Source organism: Salvia hispanica, chromosome 4 (genome assembly GCF_023119035.1).
Source record: "Salvia hispanica cultivar TCC Black 2014 chromosome 4, UniMelb_Shisp_WGS_1.0, whole genome shotgun sequence".
Taxonomy (NCBI): Eukaryota; Viridiplantae; Streptophyta; class Magnoliopsida; order Lamiales; family Lamiaceae; genus Salvia; species Salvia hispanica.
Window position 1 is genome coordinate 53,577,761 of NC_062968.1, and position 14,954 is coordinate 53,592,714.

General features: G+C 32.3%; 2 protein-coding genes and 1 long non-coding RNA gene across 3 annotated transcripts; all 3 read right to left on the reverse strand.

The window, feature by feature from the left end:
* Positions 1-3,881: 3,881 nt before the first annotated feature.
* LOC125217892 lies at positions 3,882-5,413 on the reverse strand. The gene is made up of 4 exons (XM_048119463.1): positions 5,281-5,413; positions 4,793-5,195; positions 4,309-4,718; positions 3,882-4,224 (listed from the first exon to the last, which is right to left on the reverse strand). Exons 2-4 carry the CDS (start codon positions 5,163-5,165, stop codon positions 4,174-4,176), a joined length of 834 nt encoding a protein of 277 aa, XP_047975420.1. The 5' UTR covers positions 5,166-5,195; positions 5,281-5,413; the 3' UTR covers positions 3,882-4,173.
* Positions 5,414-12,117: 6,704 nt separating this feature from the next.
* LOC125218806 lies at positions 12,118-12,921 on the reverse strand. Its single transcript, XR_007176028.1, has 3 exons — positions 12,644-12,921; positions 12,501-12,563; positions 12,118-12,425 (listed from the first exon to the last, which is right to left on the reverse strand). It is a non-coding gene; the product is annotated as an uncharacterized LOC125218806 (long non-coding RNA).
* A 6-nt stretch (positions 12,922-12,927) lies between these two features.
* Positions 12,928-14,122, reverse strand: LOC125221396. The gene is made up of 2 exons (XM_048123515.1): positions 13,020-14,122; positions 12,928-12,973 (listed from the first exon to the last, which is right to left on the reverse strand). The coding sequence occupies exons 1-2, from the start codon at positions 14,120-14,122 to the stop codon at positions 12,928-12,930; spliced, it is 1,149 nt and encodes a 382-aa protein (XP_047979472.1).
* Positions 14,123-14,954: the final 832 nt, after the last annotated feature.

Here is a 14,954-nt window from a genome sequence, read left to right on the forward strand (position 1 = left end):
AATTTGAAAATATGTCCGTTACTATGATAAAAATAATTAAATAATATTATATACTACTCCCTCCGGCCGCAAAGAATATGAACTTTGGAATCGGCACGGGTTTTAGTAAATAAGGAGAAAAATAAGAGAGAGAAAGGATAGTGGAAATAATGTTAATAGAGAATGGAGACCACATAATTATAATGATATAAGTGTTAATGGTGATGGTATAAGTTGTAAATAAAATGATATGCAGGGGTAGTACTATATTGTTTGAATTTTTTAAAACTAGAAAATCCATACTCTCTAGGGACAGATGAAAAAGGAAATAATTCATACTCTTTGGGGAAGGAGGGTGTATTATCTTTAAATAAGTAGTATTGATGTTTAGATGATGTTATTGTTTTGATGAAAAAATTATTGAGTATATAATTTTTTATTTAATTTTTTAAAATTGCATAAACCAAATTTTTATTTGCCAATAATTCATGTGCGATTCATATAATATCATAATTCGAATTTCACATTAATTAAGTTCTAAAAATTGATATTGGACAATGAAATTAATATATAAACCTAATATTTTTATATTCACCGTGACTTTCGATATGAGGTTCGAATTCGTTACCGAGAGGTATAGTTGAATCTCTACCAAGAAAAAAAAATACTACTATATTCATATGCATGAGTAAAGAACACAACAAAAAACATCGAAGGAAGAAAAAGTAGTGAATATAAGACCAAAATGAAAGGTGAGAAACCGGTTGAAGGTGGTTCAGAGCAACTAGGATTTAATTTAATAAAAGACAAAAGGATTAATGGTCTGTATCAGCAAATTAATATGACAGAGTCTTGTTGACCCAGGATCCACGAGCCTACTACTCCCTAGCAATTTTGAAATTTCAATAGCTTATACTCCATCCGTCCCAACTAAGTTGAGTCAAGGCATAGAGATTAATAAATTGTCTTGAAAGAAGGAGAAAATAATAAAGTAGGACAAATAAAGAGAAAGTAAAGTAGGTAATGGAATAGAGTAAATGACTCCATTTAATTGGGATATTTCAAAAAGGAATACGACCCAACTTAGTTGGGATGGAGGGAGTATTATACATTAATTTTTTAAAATATTACTTTTCAATCACCTCTATTTGGGAATTTGAAATTTTTTCCCTTACTATGACAAAAAAAAAGTAAATAATTTTTTATATATATTATTTTTAAAAAGTATTGATGTTTAACTGATGTTATTGTTTTAATAAAAAATACAGAGTAAATGATTTTTTATTTAATTTTTTAAAATTTGCACGAACCATTTTTTCGTTGCCAATAATTCATGTGTGTTCGATTCATATAATATCATAATTCAAATTTCACATCAAATTCTGAATATTGATATTGGACAATGAAATTTAATCTCTACCAAGAAAAAAATAATATTACTATATTCATATGCATGAGAACTGAATAAACAAAAAAGACATAAAAAGAAGAAAAAGTAGTGAATATAAGACCAAAATGAAAGGTCAGAAATCTGTTGAAGGTGGTTCGATGCAAATAGGATTCAATTTAATGAAAAGACCAAAACAGTAATGGCCCGGATCAGCAGATTAATATGACAGAGTGTTGCTGACCTAGGGTCCATGGGCCCACTACTCTTTAGCGATTTTGAAATATTTAAGAAAATTTCAATAACTTGTACTTATTATAAATTAATTTTTTTTAAATATTATTTTTCAATCACCTATAATTGGAAATTTGAAAATATGTTCCTTACTATGATAAAAAAAAAAGTTAAATAATTTTGTATACTATTATTTTTAAATAAGTAGTATTGATGTTTAACTGATGTTATTGTTTTGATAAAAAAAATTATAGTGTAAATAATTTTTTATTTAATTTTTTTAAAATTGCATAAATCAAATTTTCATTTGCCAATAATTCATGTCGTTCGACTCATATCATAATTCGAATTTCACATTAAATTTTGAAAATTGATATAGGACAATGAAATTTTAACCCCCTCCATCCCAAACAAAATGCACCTTCCTTGGCCGGCATGAGATTTTATGCAGTTTTATTTTGTATATAAGGTGATAGTAAATAAAGTAAAAAAAGGAAAATAAATTAGAAATAAAAGGATTCATAGTAATGAGTCATCTTGAGAGGGACACACTAAAAAACAAAGTGAGTCATCTTGAATGAGTCAAACTAAAAAGTAAAGTGGGTCATATTCGATGGGACGAAGGGAGTACATAATATTTTTATATTCAACGTGACTCTCTAAATAAGGTTCAAAGTCGTCACTAAGAAATATAGTTTAATCTTTTATCAAGACAAAGAACAATACTAGTATATGCTTACGCATGAATAATGAATACACAAAAAGAAAGTGAAGGGAGAAAAAGTAGTGAATATAAGACCAAAATGAAAGGTGAGAAATCGGTTATAGGTGGCTTGGTGCGGCTAAGATTCAATTTAATGAAAACAAAAAAGGACGAAAAGAGTGATGGTCCAGATCAGCAGATTATTATGACAGGATCGTGTTGACCCTGGATCTATGGGCCCACTGCTCCCTAAAAATTTTAAAATTTTTAAGGAAATTTTAGTAACTTTTTATCGTACAGTAATTTTTTTTAGATATTAATCTTCAATCATTTAAATTTAAAAATTTTAAAAATTTATCCCTTACAAATAAAAAATTAATTAAAATTTATATATATGTATAGTATTTTTAAATATTGATGTTTAACTGATGTTATTGTTTTGATAAAACAAATAAATAAATAAATTTTAATTTAATTTTTAAAAATTACCATAATCCAACTTTCGTTTGCCAATAACTCAAGTGCGTTTGATTCATACAACATAATTTGAATTTCACATCAAATTTTGGAAATTGATATTGGACAATGAAATTTGATATACTTCATATATTTACACACAATTAATTATAAAATTATTTTTTATATTTTTATTAAATTTCTTAAATTATAAGGGCATTCACACTAGAGAATCGATCGGTCGCCAGATCGTTCGGCGGTCTGATCAGCGCCTATTGCAAGAAAATCTTTGATCAGCGGCGATGAGGGACCGCTGACCCAACGGGCACGGCCGAGCACGATCGGCGGTCGGATCGGCGCCTATTGCACGCCGATCGGACCGCTGATCATGACATAATTCTTTTAATAAAAAAAATTCTCCCACGCCTATATATACACCCCATTCCTCTATATTTTTTGCCTTAAATTTATTTCATTTTTGATATATAATACTCCTATTTCATAAAACATCAACACCTAAAACAAATTATTGGGATAGTGATGTGGAAATTGAGATGGGTAAATTAAAAAATGGGTTGTTCACTACTCTAAATGACCTAAGTTGAACATATTTTATTTCAACAAAAATTGCTCCCATAATAACTTAGTGGATATGCAAACAAGCTACTATTGAACTAAATCACACCAATTTTTTTCACTGGGCGGCTATAAACAGGCTAAACTACATCAAGGGATGTAGGGTCTATACTGTTCTCAAATGCACAGCACAAGGGACTGTGCTTAAAACTCAAAATTTATTGAATGAAACGCAGCATATGGAAAAATCTTGTTTTTTATTATTCTCTTTTTTCATCTTACACAAAAAAATCCTTCAAATTTCAATTAAATTCATAAATTAATACACTTATAAATTAATTCTAATTATCATAGTAGTATTAGATATTATATGCATGTTTTGTTTTTTGTTTAACACTTGTTTGTTTAATACTTTTAATTTTTGAAAAAGAAAGTGTCAAATAAAATAAAAATATTAAACAAAAGTATATACTAGTATTTGATATTGTAAGAAATTTAATTTATAAATCTAACTAAGTTTTGCAAAACAATAATCGAAATGTCATAGGAAAAGAAGTCCATCTGCGTTTCATTCAATAAATTTTTCTGTTTGTTTGAGAACAGTAGAAAATCTCATCCCATAAATCAGACCAATGTTTTTTTGAAAAAAAAAAAAGATATCAACCCATGGCATGAAGAGCAATCAAGATTAAATGCACAAATCCCGCCTTACATAATCCTCATCTCATAAATAAAAAAACTAATGAAAAGAAAAACAACAACAACACTAAATTATTCCCCTTCCGCCATTGCCATTGCCATCTTCATCTTCATCGCTCACCATGGATATTCAGATAACTCAGTACGAATCCGGAGTGATGGATCGCAAATGCAATCCAGGAAACGTCAACTGCAATTAACAAATTAAGTAAGTCAATGAACCACAAGAAATTAAGTAAATGAGTTGAATAATCGAAGGTAGAAATGTGAGTACATCGAGTTGTTTCTGCACGTTCTTAGGGCGTCTCTGTGGGCGGCGCGATGGCTTTGCTCCAGTCATGGCGAAAATGTCGTCCTCAATCTCCTCTTTCGTTAACGCTACGTTTATGGTCATTTTTTTATTCTTCTTTTCACCTTTCTCCCTCTCCTCCTTCACTTCCTTTCCGCCTCTCCTCGAACTCGATTGCGCCTCCGCTTTGCTCTTCTCTCCACCGTACACTTCCTTGTCGATTTTGGTTTTCGCGTTCCGCGGCCTCAGATTCCACGGCCTAGCTTCCTCATCCGCCTTCTGGTTACCGATTTCACCTTCTTCCTTATTGTCCTCCTCTTTGCTGCTCTTGCTCCCAATCTTAATCTGCAGGTTGCATTTCCTGATTGCGGATGCATTCGATTTTTTCCCCAATTCTGAAATCAACACATTTTTAAAATTGATTTTGGATTTCAATAACATTACGAAATTGAATTCTCAATTACAGTACCTTTGCCCTTCCGAGAAGCTTCCGGCTCCGTCGACCAATCGCCGCCGCGAGAACGCAGCTTCTCCGAATCGGCGCCGATCGCGAGGTGTTGTATCCCGTCGCAAACGGACGTAGGCTTCACCGGATCACCTCCGGCAACCAGCGGATGCTCAGGCGATGGCGGCGGCGGGGAACGGTCCCTAGGCGATGCCGCCGCGGCATAATCGCGGTGGATTGGGGAGCCGGAAGCTGCAGTCGACCGCTGCGGAGGAGACATCAGTGAGCGGCGCCGTTTCTGGCTCCCGCTGGATTTCCCGTCCTTGCTCCATTTCAGCAGCGGCGGCAATTCAAAATTGTGCAGCGGCTGAGACTTGGATGGAGCAGAAGACGCCATGGATTGATAGATAGAAAATGAGCTTCAATTCTACACAGAAACTAGAAAATTGGATGAATAATTTGCACACATTCACATAGAGAAGCAATCAAAATGTTATAAACCCTAACACAACCTGCGTGATCGACGGAGACGGTGCAATGTATGTGACTGTGAATTGCGCTGCTGCTTAACGAGAGAAAGTCAGTAGAAAATTGATTGAAGAAAGGGGATTTGTGATGTTAGATAGAGAGAGAAGTGAGAATAGAGTGATGAGAGACGGTTACAGCACACATATATATACATATAGATTTTGGGAGGGTCTCACTCCACTGACACTCATGTTGATCCTATGAACTCATTTAAAATACTTAAAATATTAGTACTCCACTATATTTAATAATATAATGCAAATATATACTCCATTTTTTTATAGCACGAGAATTAAGATAAAAATAGTAAAGTATGAGAGATAAAAGGAAGAGTAATTAAAATTGTGTTAATGGATAATGAGACTTATAAGTCCTATTATTATTAGTAGTAGTGTTTAATAGTGGTTATAAGTTATATTCATTCGTCTCACAAGAATATGCATTCTTTCCTTTTTAATTCGTCCCACAAGAATATGCACTTTCTAATTTTGAAAATTCTTTTTTTTTCTAATGATAATGAGGTGTGACTCATTATCCACTGACAATACTTAAATTAATCTTTTTTCCCTACCTTTCTCTTACTTTACCAATTTTACATTAACATTCGCGTCGAATCTGAAGTGTATATTCTTTCGAGACGGGGAGAGTAAATAACTCGATGTATCAGTGTAATAAATAGAAAACCTTTCTAAAAATAGAAATACTCATATTTTTATAAGACGAGCGAAAATTAAAAGTGCATATACTAATAAAAACGTGCAGCAAATATTTTAATTAAAAATGCAATCTAATAAGCAGGGTGGGCCCAAATGACCCTACCCGATGGTCAGGAAAGGGATTTACTTTGAAATAAATTAAATTTGGAGGCATCTCTTGTACGCAATAATTTTGAATATACACGTACAAGAAATATTTGGTAGTTGTTAATTCTTTGACAATATAATTGGAAATATTACAAAAGATATAGCAAGGTCCAATTAATTCGTTTTGCAGCATTATTTAATTTGGGCAGTCATAAATTAGCGTAATAGTGTGCATATATTTTTGATATTTTGATATATGACTAACGATTTAACATATTTTAATTAAATTTGCATTTTACATAGTTATACTTGATGTATGTTAAAAGTTTAAAACTTAAAATTTATAAAATTTATTATTGAAAATATATCCACAATCTTATAAGATTCATTCCGTGAGTGGAACAAGAAAATGTTCATTTTCATTTTTTTTCTTTCTTCCTTATTTTTCTATTTTTGAAACAAAACTGATATATATACCAATAATCTATGATCAAATGTTGACTATTCATATCAAAATAAAAACCACGATAAAAGGTTTAAATTGATTTATGAAAATTAGATTTAAGATAAAAGTTTACTCTTAGTTAAAATATACTAGTTGGTTTTGAAATAAACATTTGAATTAGTTTCTTACAAATTTAATCATTTATATTTTGTCAGACCAATTTATGTTTTTAAATTTTCTTCTTTCTTTTCTTCTTCCCTTTGCTTTTGTGTTTTGAATCAAAGTTTTTTTTTCTCTCTGTTTTCACCTTTTAAATATTAGTTTTCATTTGATGATTATATATTAATTTGATTATTAAAAGTATTGACTTTTTGAAGTTTTAAATATTGATAGTTTTTCGCACGTTGATTAATTAGAATGTTTGTTGTGTCTCTGTGATTTCAATGTATAAATATCCATAATTTTCTGATATTTTGGAATTATAGACAAACTTATTAAAATATATTAGGAATATTGGTCCCTAATATTATGGACTTTGAAAAATTTTAGTATTTTCCACGAACTTTAAAATTGATTTAAAATATCACAAACTTTACATTTTGTATATTACTATTTCCCAACTGAATCCAAATAAACTATCTTTGGCTAAAACTTATTCTCCGTGGGTATTGGAAAATGTTTGCAATATTTAAGACCACTTTTTAAGTTCGTGGCAATTAGGATAAAAAGTCATGTAGAAAATCACGTTGATTTAGTAATGCCTAGGATAAAAAAAAAACCACATGAGATAGTCAGATTTGAGGAATGACCAGCCATATAAACGAATATAAAGTTTGTGATATTTTATACCATTTTAAAATTTGTGGGAAATATCAAAATTTAGCCAAAGTTTATGATTTAAGAAAAAATATTGTTCTCGTTCCGAAATAGGAGTATAGATAATTTGGAGATTTCTTTATAGTATATCCATCTGGTAATTAATCGCATTTCGTATAAATGGGAAAACAAAATCAAATAACCTCTTTCAATGGATACATTCGAAAATGGGAAAATAAATAAAGGAATAATAAAATTAATATAAATAAAATGAAAAACACTTCAGTTCAATTCAAAATCTAATAATTTTATTGTTAGAATACTGAAGTATAGAAACCATATCAGCTGAATTATTTTTTTACTTTTTTTTTTTTTCGTTTTATCACTATGGCAAATTACTTTATTGGATTTTTGCACCTGTGGCAACTGGCAAATTGTATTTCTAAACAACATATCTGTAACTAAAGTCTCTTTAATTAGCATGTAATTAATTAATATTGACTACACAAAGTATTGCCACATTAACACTGTAACTTATTTATAGTATATAAGTAATAGTGAGTTTACCAATACTTTTTATTGTTTATTTATCCTAGAATTATAGGTAAGAAATTCTGCCACTTACTATTGGTATATTTCAATCACAATCGGTGACAGGACTTTTAAATTAATTAATAATTCATAATATTCATTATAAACTAAATTTTTTCATATATGATAGTATAAACTATTTTGGAAAAAAAGAACTTTAATAAATTATACTATACCCTATTTTTGAATTTATCAATTAATAATCATTTATATCATAATCTAGTCTTATAAACTCTTGAAAATAACTACAAAATTCAACAAAAGCACAATAAGATCAAAAGGGAGAAAAAAAAAAGAATATATAAAAACTTGGACCATGCAATGAATCTCGTACGAAAATCATTAGGGTTTAGGAGTACTAATATTCTTTTCTCTACAATTGTGATCGACCACACGCCATATGATAATATATTAGAATTACTAAAAAAATTATACTCGGTTTTTTTGGGCTTAAGTCTTAAAAGACACCGAATATGTAATACTCCATTATTATGCTTTTCAACAAAAGATGCCATATTTTTCATTTTAAAAAATCGTTATTTATACATAAGAGATCACATTTTCTCCCTTTAATTTCTTCATACTCTAAGAAAATCAATACTTTCATATTAATAATATTTAATCATTCAACAATAAATTTTAAATTCTACATAAATTGTATACATACATAATACTCATAAATTTTAAATTTAGTTGAATTATATTACAAATTAGTTTTGTTATTAGTACTATATTAGTAGTATTATATAGTTATACAAAAGAAGGGATGTCAAATTTGTAACAAATTTGACATGATTTCGAGTTTGATTCATTAACATAATTCAACTTTCTCATTATCCTTCTGCAAATTTAGTGAGGCATTGAATAGTGAGAAAAGTAGTTGAATTATGTTAATGAATAATGAGATTCAATTAAGATTAGAGAAATTTATCAGAGATAATTATTTTTAAGAATGATTTATAGAAAAAAGATGCTGTTGAGTGCAGACTAGGAAAGTACTATATCATTTTTGCTTACCAAAAAGATACTATGAAATTATTCATAAATGCCGTTGGCATTTGAGATGTATTCACGGAAAATGTGGTATTAAGAGGACAGAAAAGAAGAAGGAAAAATAAGAGAAATGCTATGTGCTGTAGATAAGTTTTGGGTATCTGGTATAACCAACTACATTTATGATTTTTTGCCAAAATAAAAACTAGTATTGTTATGATTTGAGAAATTTTATGTTGTGAATGAAAAATTTCATATTCTATATATATCGGTCTCTTCATTATATAAATTTTTAATTATTAATTGTACAATTATCTTTGTTACAGATATACACGTAAATCCTATATCTGGTCATGAATTACAATACTATACATATTTGCTAATTACAAAAGATTTTCGATATGTAGGATAGATTGGTTAAAACAAATTTTTCTTGCAAATTTGAAATGTGGAAAATGGCTTTTTGAAAAGTCAACAAAAAGAAAAAGCACCTTTTTACAGATATGGTTATAGATAATACGAGTAATAAATAAAAGCAGTCTTTCTTTTTCTTATTGTGTCAACAAGTTTGTCCATTCCGTAGACTTTCAGTTTTGAGGGTTTGAATATTGTGACATTAAATAAAACTTTTGAGAGTTTTGTCGTACGTAATAAAAAATTTTAATTTAGAATTTAGAATATCATAGTTAACAGCTGTAAGCGAATAAAAATGTTGGTATGAATTAAATATTTCTATCGTTTTTTAGATATTATAAAGGCTAATTAGAGATATTTTTCATAATTTATATAAAATTTAAAATTAAAAATTAGAAGAGACTTAAGTCCTTAGTTCCTCCATATTAGTTCAACTCATGGCAACAAAATTGTGTAACACTATTTTATTAAAACGATCGTAGTTTTTCTATATTTGAATAACAAGAAATTCAATCATGCTATATATAGTACTCCTATATGAAATCCAATCGTTTTAAGAATTCTTGTCCCTCAAAATAAATAATAGAGACACACTCCGGTGCATATACTCATAATTAAAGACCAATCATAATTCTAAATTAGATATCAATACAATATATCAAAAATAATACAGAGTAGGAGTAGTAAATTCGAACTAGAAATTGAAAAATGGATATATACAGTGTATGTACACAAATTCTTACAGAATTCATGCACGTGACGTAATTTTAGGTGCAAAAGTGATAGTCGTGAGTAATACTAGTACATGACTTCTACTACATACAGAGCAACTATTCTACACTCAAAAGAATTAAGACAAATAGTCAGAAATTATGTCATTTTCGAGCAAGCGCCACTATTTCATAAGTACAGTACTATGTTATTTTATCTTTCGTTACAAATTAAAATCACAACGTCATTAATTATTTTTATTGTAGTTTTTATATTTTCTTTACTGAAAAGAATTCGAAATTGTTTAGGTGTTAAAAAATTATTAACAATAGTATTATTGTTTGCTAAAATCGCGAATTTTGACGAAGTCTAGCTAGTACCACCGATCCTTAATTGCATGAAGCCATGAACTAAAAGGTAGTTCCAACTTCCAAATATATGAACTTTTGTGTTGTTAAATTTCTACTATTAAAGATTGCCCTCAAATTGAAAATAATGTGACAAATTAAACTTGAAATGACAATTAAATGTATTGAAATTATGTCATTTTAAATCAAAATAATATGAAATTTTCGCTATGTTGTACTAAAATTCTATATACCACAAAATTACAGTATACTGGATATCGGTACGATATACTAAATGCCTGTATAATGTAAAAGTACATTATACCGAATTTTTGTATGGCATACTAAAACATTGGTACGATAATGATTATATTATTGAAAACTGGCATACCGAAAATTCAATATACCAAAAAAATCGATAAGATAAAGTTATGATAGTTACTCATATCAGCATCTTCGGTAAGTTATACAGTAGACAAATTTGGTAAGGTATAATGTACTGACCGACCCCTAACTTCATCTGTAAGCGGAGGTGACGCATAATTGTAAATGATACTTTGTAATTTTCATGTTGATTGGCCCAATGCATGTATTTACGCAATCCGGTGAAATTGTTGCAGCATTCAACGTGGCCGGATGGTGTCGAACAAATTTCGGTATACTATAAAAATACACTATACCGGATGTCAGTATGATAAACTAAATACCGGTATATTCTAAAAGTGCGGTATGCAAATTTTTGGTATGGTGTACTAAAAAATCATTATGATAAAGGAAATATTATTGAAAATTGGTATACTGAAAATACAACATACCAAAAAAAATGATAAAATGAAGCTATGATATTTACTCATGCTGGCATCTTCGGTAAAATATATGATATGAAGATTTGGTAATGTATCGTACCCACCCGCTCTACTCCATTCGTTCTCCATAATGTTGCACATGCATACACGTACAGACACACTCTCATAAATGGGAATAACGCTAAGTTCTAATAATAATTTCACCCGCGATCGGGTGAAATTGTTGCGACATTCCACTTGGCCAGACGGCGTCGATCAATTGTTGCGAAAATTAGGAGAAAAATGGCAGTATTCCACATTCTCGAGTACACTAATTTTAAACATCAAGATCATTGAGAGGAAATTTAGGCACCAATTTTTCATCACTTCGGACACGAACTTCCACTCAATGTTTGTAGAACACAACAATTCTTCCGGTTTTCGGTATTCGTTGTGCATTTATATAGTAATGATCAGCTAGTTCGTTCTAATATTGCTAAATGTGCTCCTACGGAGTATTATGGATTGATTTGATGAATTGATGTTTAACTTGAGATTTAATTGTCCTTTAATCCCCGTTGAACTTAGGATTTGGAAGCAAACTTGGACTTGGAACTTGAAAACTAAACCTGCTTGTTTTAATTAAGTAAGCATCAACTATTAATTAAGCTATAATTCTTTATGCTTTTGTAGGAATTATGGTTTAATAATTAAGATCTTTTGTTATTAGTGTTACTCCAGTTTAATTTTACCACGGCATTTTTTTTTTTTTGAGAGAATATCTAATTCGTGTGGAATTGACAACATCAAAATTCATGTTTTTTTTAATCATATTTTTAATCATATTTTATGTTCATAATTCGTGTGGAATTGACAACATCAAATTTCTACAGATTAAAATGACTGAGATATGAGATGTAAATAAAAAGAAAATTATATTAAAGACGAAGATCCGTAACTATTACATCAGATCAGCCATAGAGCTGAGATTTGATTCATTAAAATGCAAAACACAAAGACACTACTAATTAAACAGCAACTCTAACGGATCTCAGTAGTGAAATCCGAGTTTAATTGAAATTGAAAATACAGAAATTAATTTGCTAAGGATTAATTCTTCGTCTCCCATCACGAAGATTAATTACACCATCAAACTCCTTCAAAGATTAAATCAAGCACCAGTTTTGAATGGCATAATCATCTCCTTCCTTGCACCATCTACTTCTGCAATTCAATCCAACACAACACAGCCATTAATTAGTAATCAATTAATTAATTGAAACTAATTTAATCACATACCTTTTCAGACACCTTGTAGGTGTCTTTAGAGATGGACGTCAGCCATAGTCCAGGAAACACAGCCTGCAATTAATTTAAACATAGGTTAGTAAAAAAAATTAAATACTATAATTAGGTTTAAAAATTAAACAAATATTCCTCACATCCAAATTCTTCTGCACATTCCTCGGCCGCTTCTTGGGGCGGCGCGCCGGCTTTCTTCCGGTGAGAGCGAAGATGTCGTCCTCAATCTCCTCCTTGGTCAGCGATACCGAAACGCCCACCGGCTTCTCCTTCTCAGCTCCAGATGTAGATGCGCCGCCGCTCTTCCTCTGCGGCTGAGCAACGGCCTTTCCCTTGTCCTTGTCGTTGTCCTTGTCCTTGTCTGTGCCCTTGGGGATTCGCGGCCGCAGATTCCACACCCTGGTTGCTTCTGCGTCGTCGCCGGTCAGATTGGTATCCTTCTTAGGGTTTTCCGCTTTTTCCTTGACGACCTCTTTCGGTTCGATTTTGATCTTCAGTGCTTCAGATTCAGCTGGCTTGGATTTCTTCTCCGGAGCATCAGGTTTTTCGAGCTTGGGCTTCAGCAAAGGGATTTTAGGGTTGATTGGAGAAGCAATTGCAAATGAGGGTTTCTTCTTAGGGGGTAAATGAGAATCTTCCACCACCTTCGATTTCATCTTATCTTTTGAATTCGCCTTCGCAGATTTCTTCAAATAGTAGAGGTTGTGGTGTGGTGCAGCAGCTTCTGCAGCTTCGGCAGCTACCATGGAGAGTTTCTCAATTTTGCTGGAGTGGTCTTCTTCAGGTACCTCGAATTTGAGCTTAAACTCGGAATTGGAGAGTGAATAATCCGGCTTGGATTTGGAAACAAATTCGAATTTCTTGTAGAAGGGGATTTTCGAAAATGCATCTGCATCCTCAGCAGGAGATGATTTGTTGAACCAATCATGCTTCTTCCAAGCAGAAGAAGAAGCGGATTTTTCCGATTTTGCATCAGATCCCTTCCCTTTATAATAGGAGCTCCAACTGTATGATTCGGCTTCAATAGCAGATGCATTTGTCGATCTTCTCCTGTGTCCTGGATCGACGTAGTTTACCAGAACCTTAGGCCCCGGAGGAGCCGGAAATTTAGGCGGGCTTAACCGGGGCGCCGGAGCATGAGAGATTGACAATGTTTTATTGAACGAGTGGCGGTTCTTCGCGGACGAGGAAGAAGATGAGGATTTCTTCTGATGATTTCTACTATAAGAGATCACAGGTGGTTGATCCGCCTCACGGCCACGGTTGTTCCTCCGAGACTCCTCCCGGAGCAGCGACAGCCGCTCAAACTCATCGTCCAGCGCCGCCGCCTCTTTCGCCTTGCCGCCAACGGGCTCACGGGGCGGGGGTGGGGGCATGAGATCAGCCTCAAAGAGAGCCGCCGCCGCCACCAAATGGAGCAGCGGAGGCTCGGGCTGAGGTGGCGGCGGAACGGCGGGGGCGGCGGCGGTGGTTTTCATGGTACTGCGGTTGCGTTTCGGTGTCGTGGCGGATTTGCCGTTCTTGCGGTGCCATTTGAGAAGCGGGGGGAGCTCGAAATTGTGGAGGGGCTGAGAGGACTTGGAGGAGGAGGAGTGAGGGGAAGAGGATGAAGACGCCATGGATGAGTGAAATGATATTAGTAAGTATTTGATTTTGATTGATGGTGAAGATCAATGTGAGAGTTGGAGGGTTTTTATAGGGAGAAAAGTGGTTGAAATTTAACACAAACGACACTCATATTTGAATTTGTGGAGTGAGGAAGGAGTGTTGATGCAAGAAATCGATGAGAAAAAGAGGAGAGTCATAATTTGGGATTGAGGGAGACGGTTACAACTTACATTATTTTAATGGAGTCGATGAAAATTCGATGAAAATTTTTGGAGTCACTAGATAGTCAAATTTTATAGGTTGGAGGGATTAACTTATGTGTGATTTTGTTTAGTTATATGCAATACTCCTATCTTATCTTTTTAGTACTAGTACATTTCTCACCCCTCCTCATTCGTGCACTTGACTCCTTCATTGTTTATATCTTTTCTTCACTAGAACAATGTCCATTTACTATACTTTATGTCTCAATGTCTTGAAAATTAGGGTTTCTTGTGTGCATTATTGCATGAAACAATGTAGTAATTAATTAGAGTATTTGTCGCGGCGTGTATACAAAAATCTTGAATTTTGTCGTTTACGTGTCTATATACTGGTCGAAGCACCGCAATCTTGAATTTTGTCGTTTGCGTGTCGATATACTGGTCGAAGTTTTTGCCCGGTGATCTAGCTAACAATTGGTTCGCGTAAGTCGACCCATTTACTTTCCTAAAATCGGACAAAATAATAAGGTATTGATGCACGGACACATTAATGACAAAGATCGAGATTATTTATATAGACGTCGCGACAAATATCACCTGTTACAGCCTTAATTGGCACGATCAGGATTTTTTATGCATA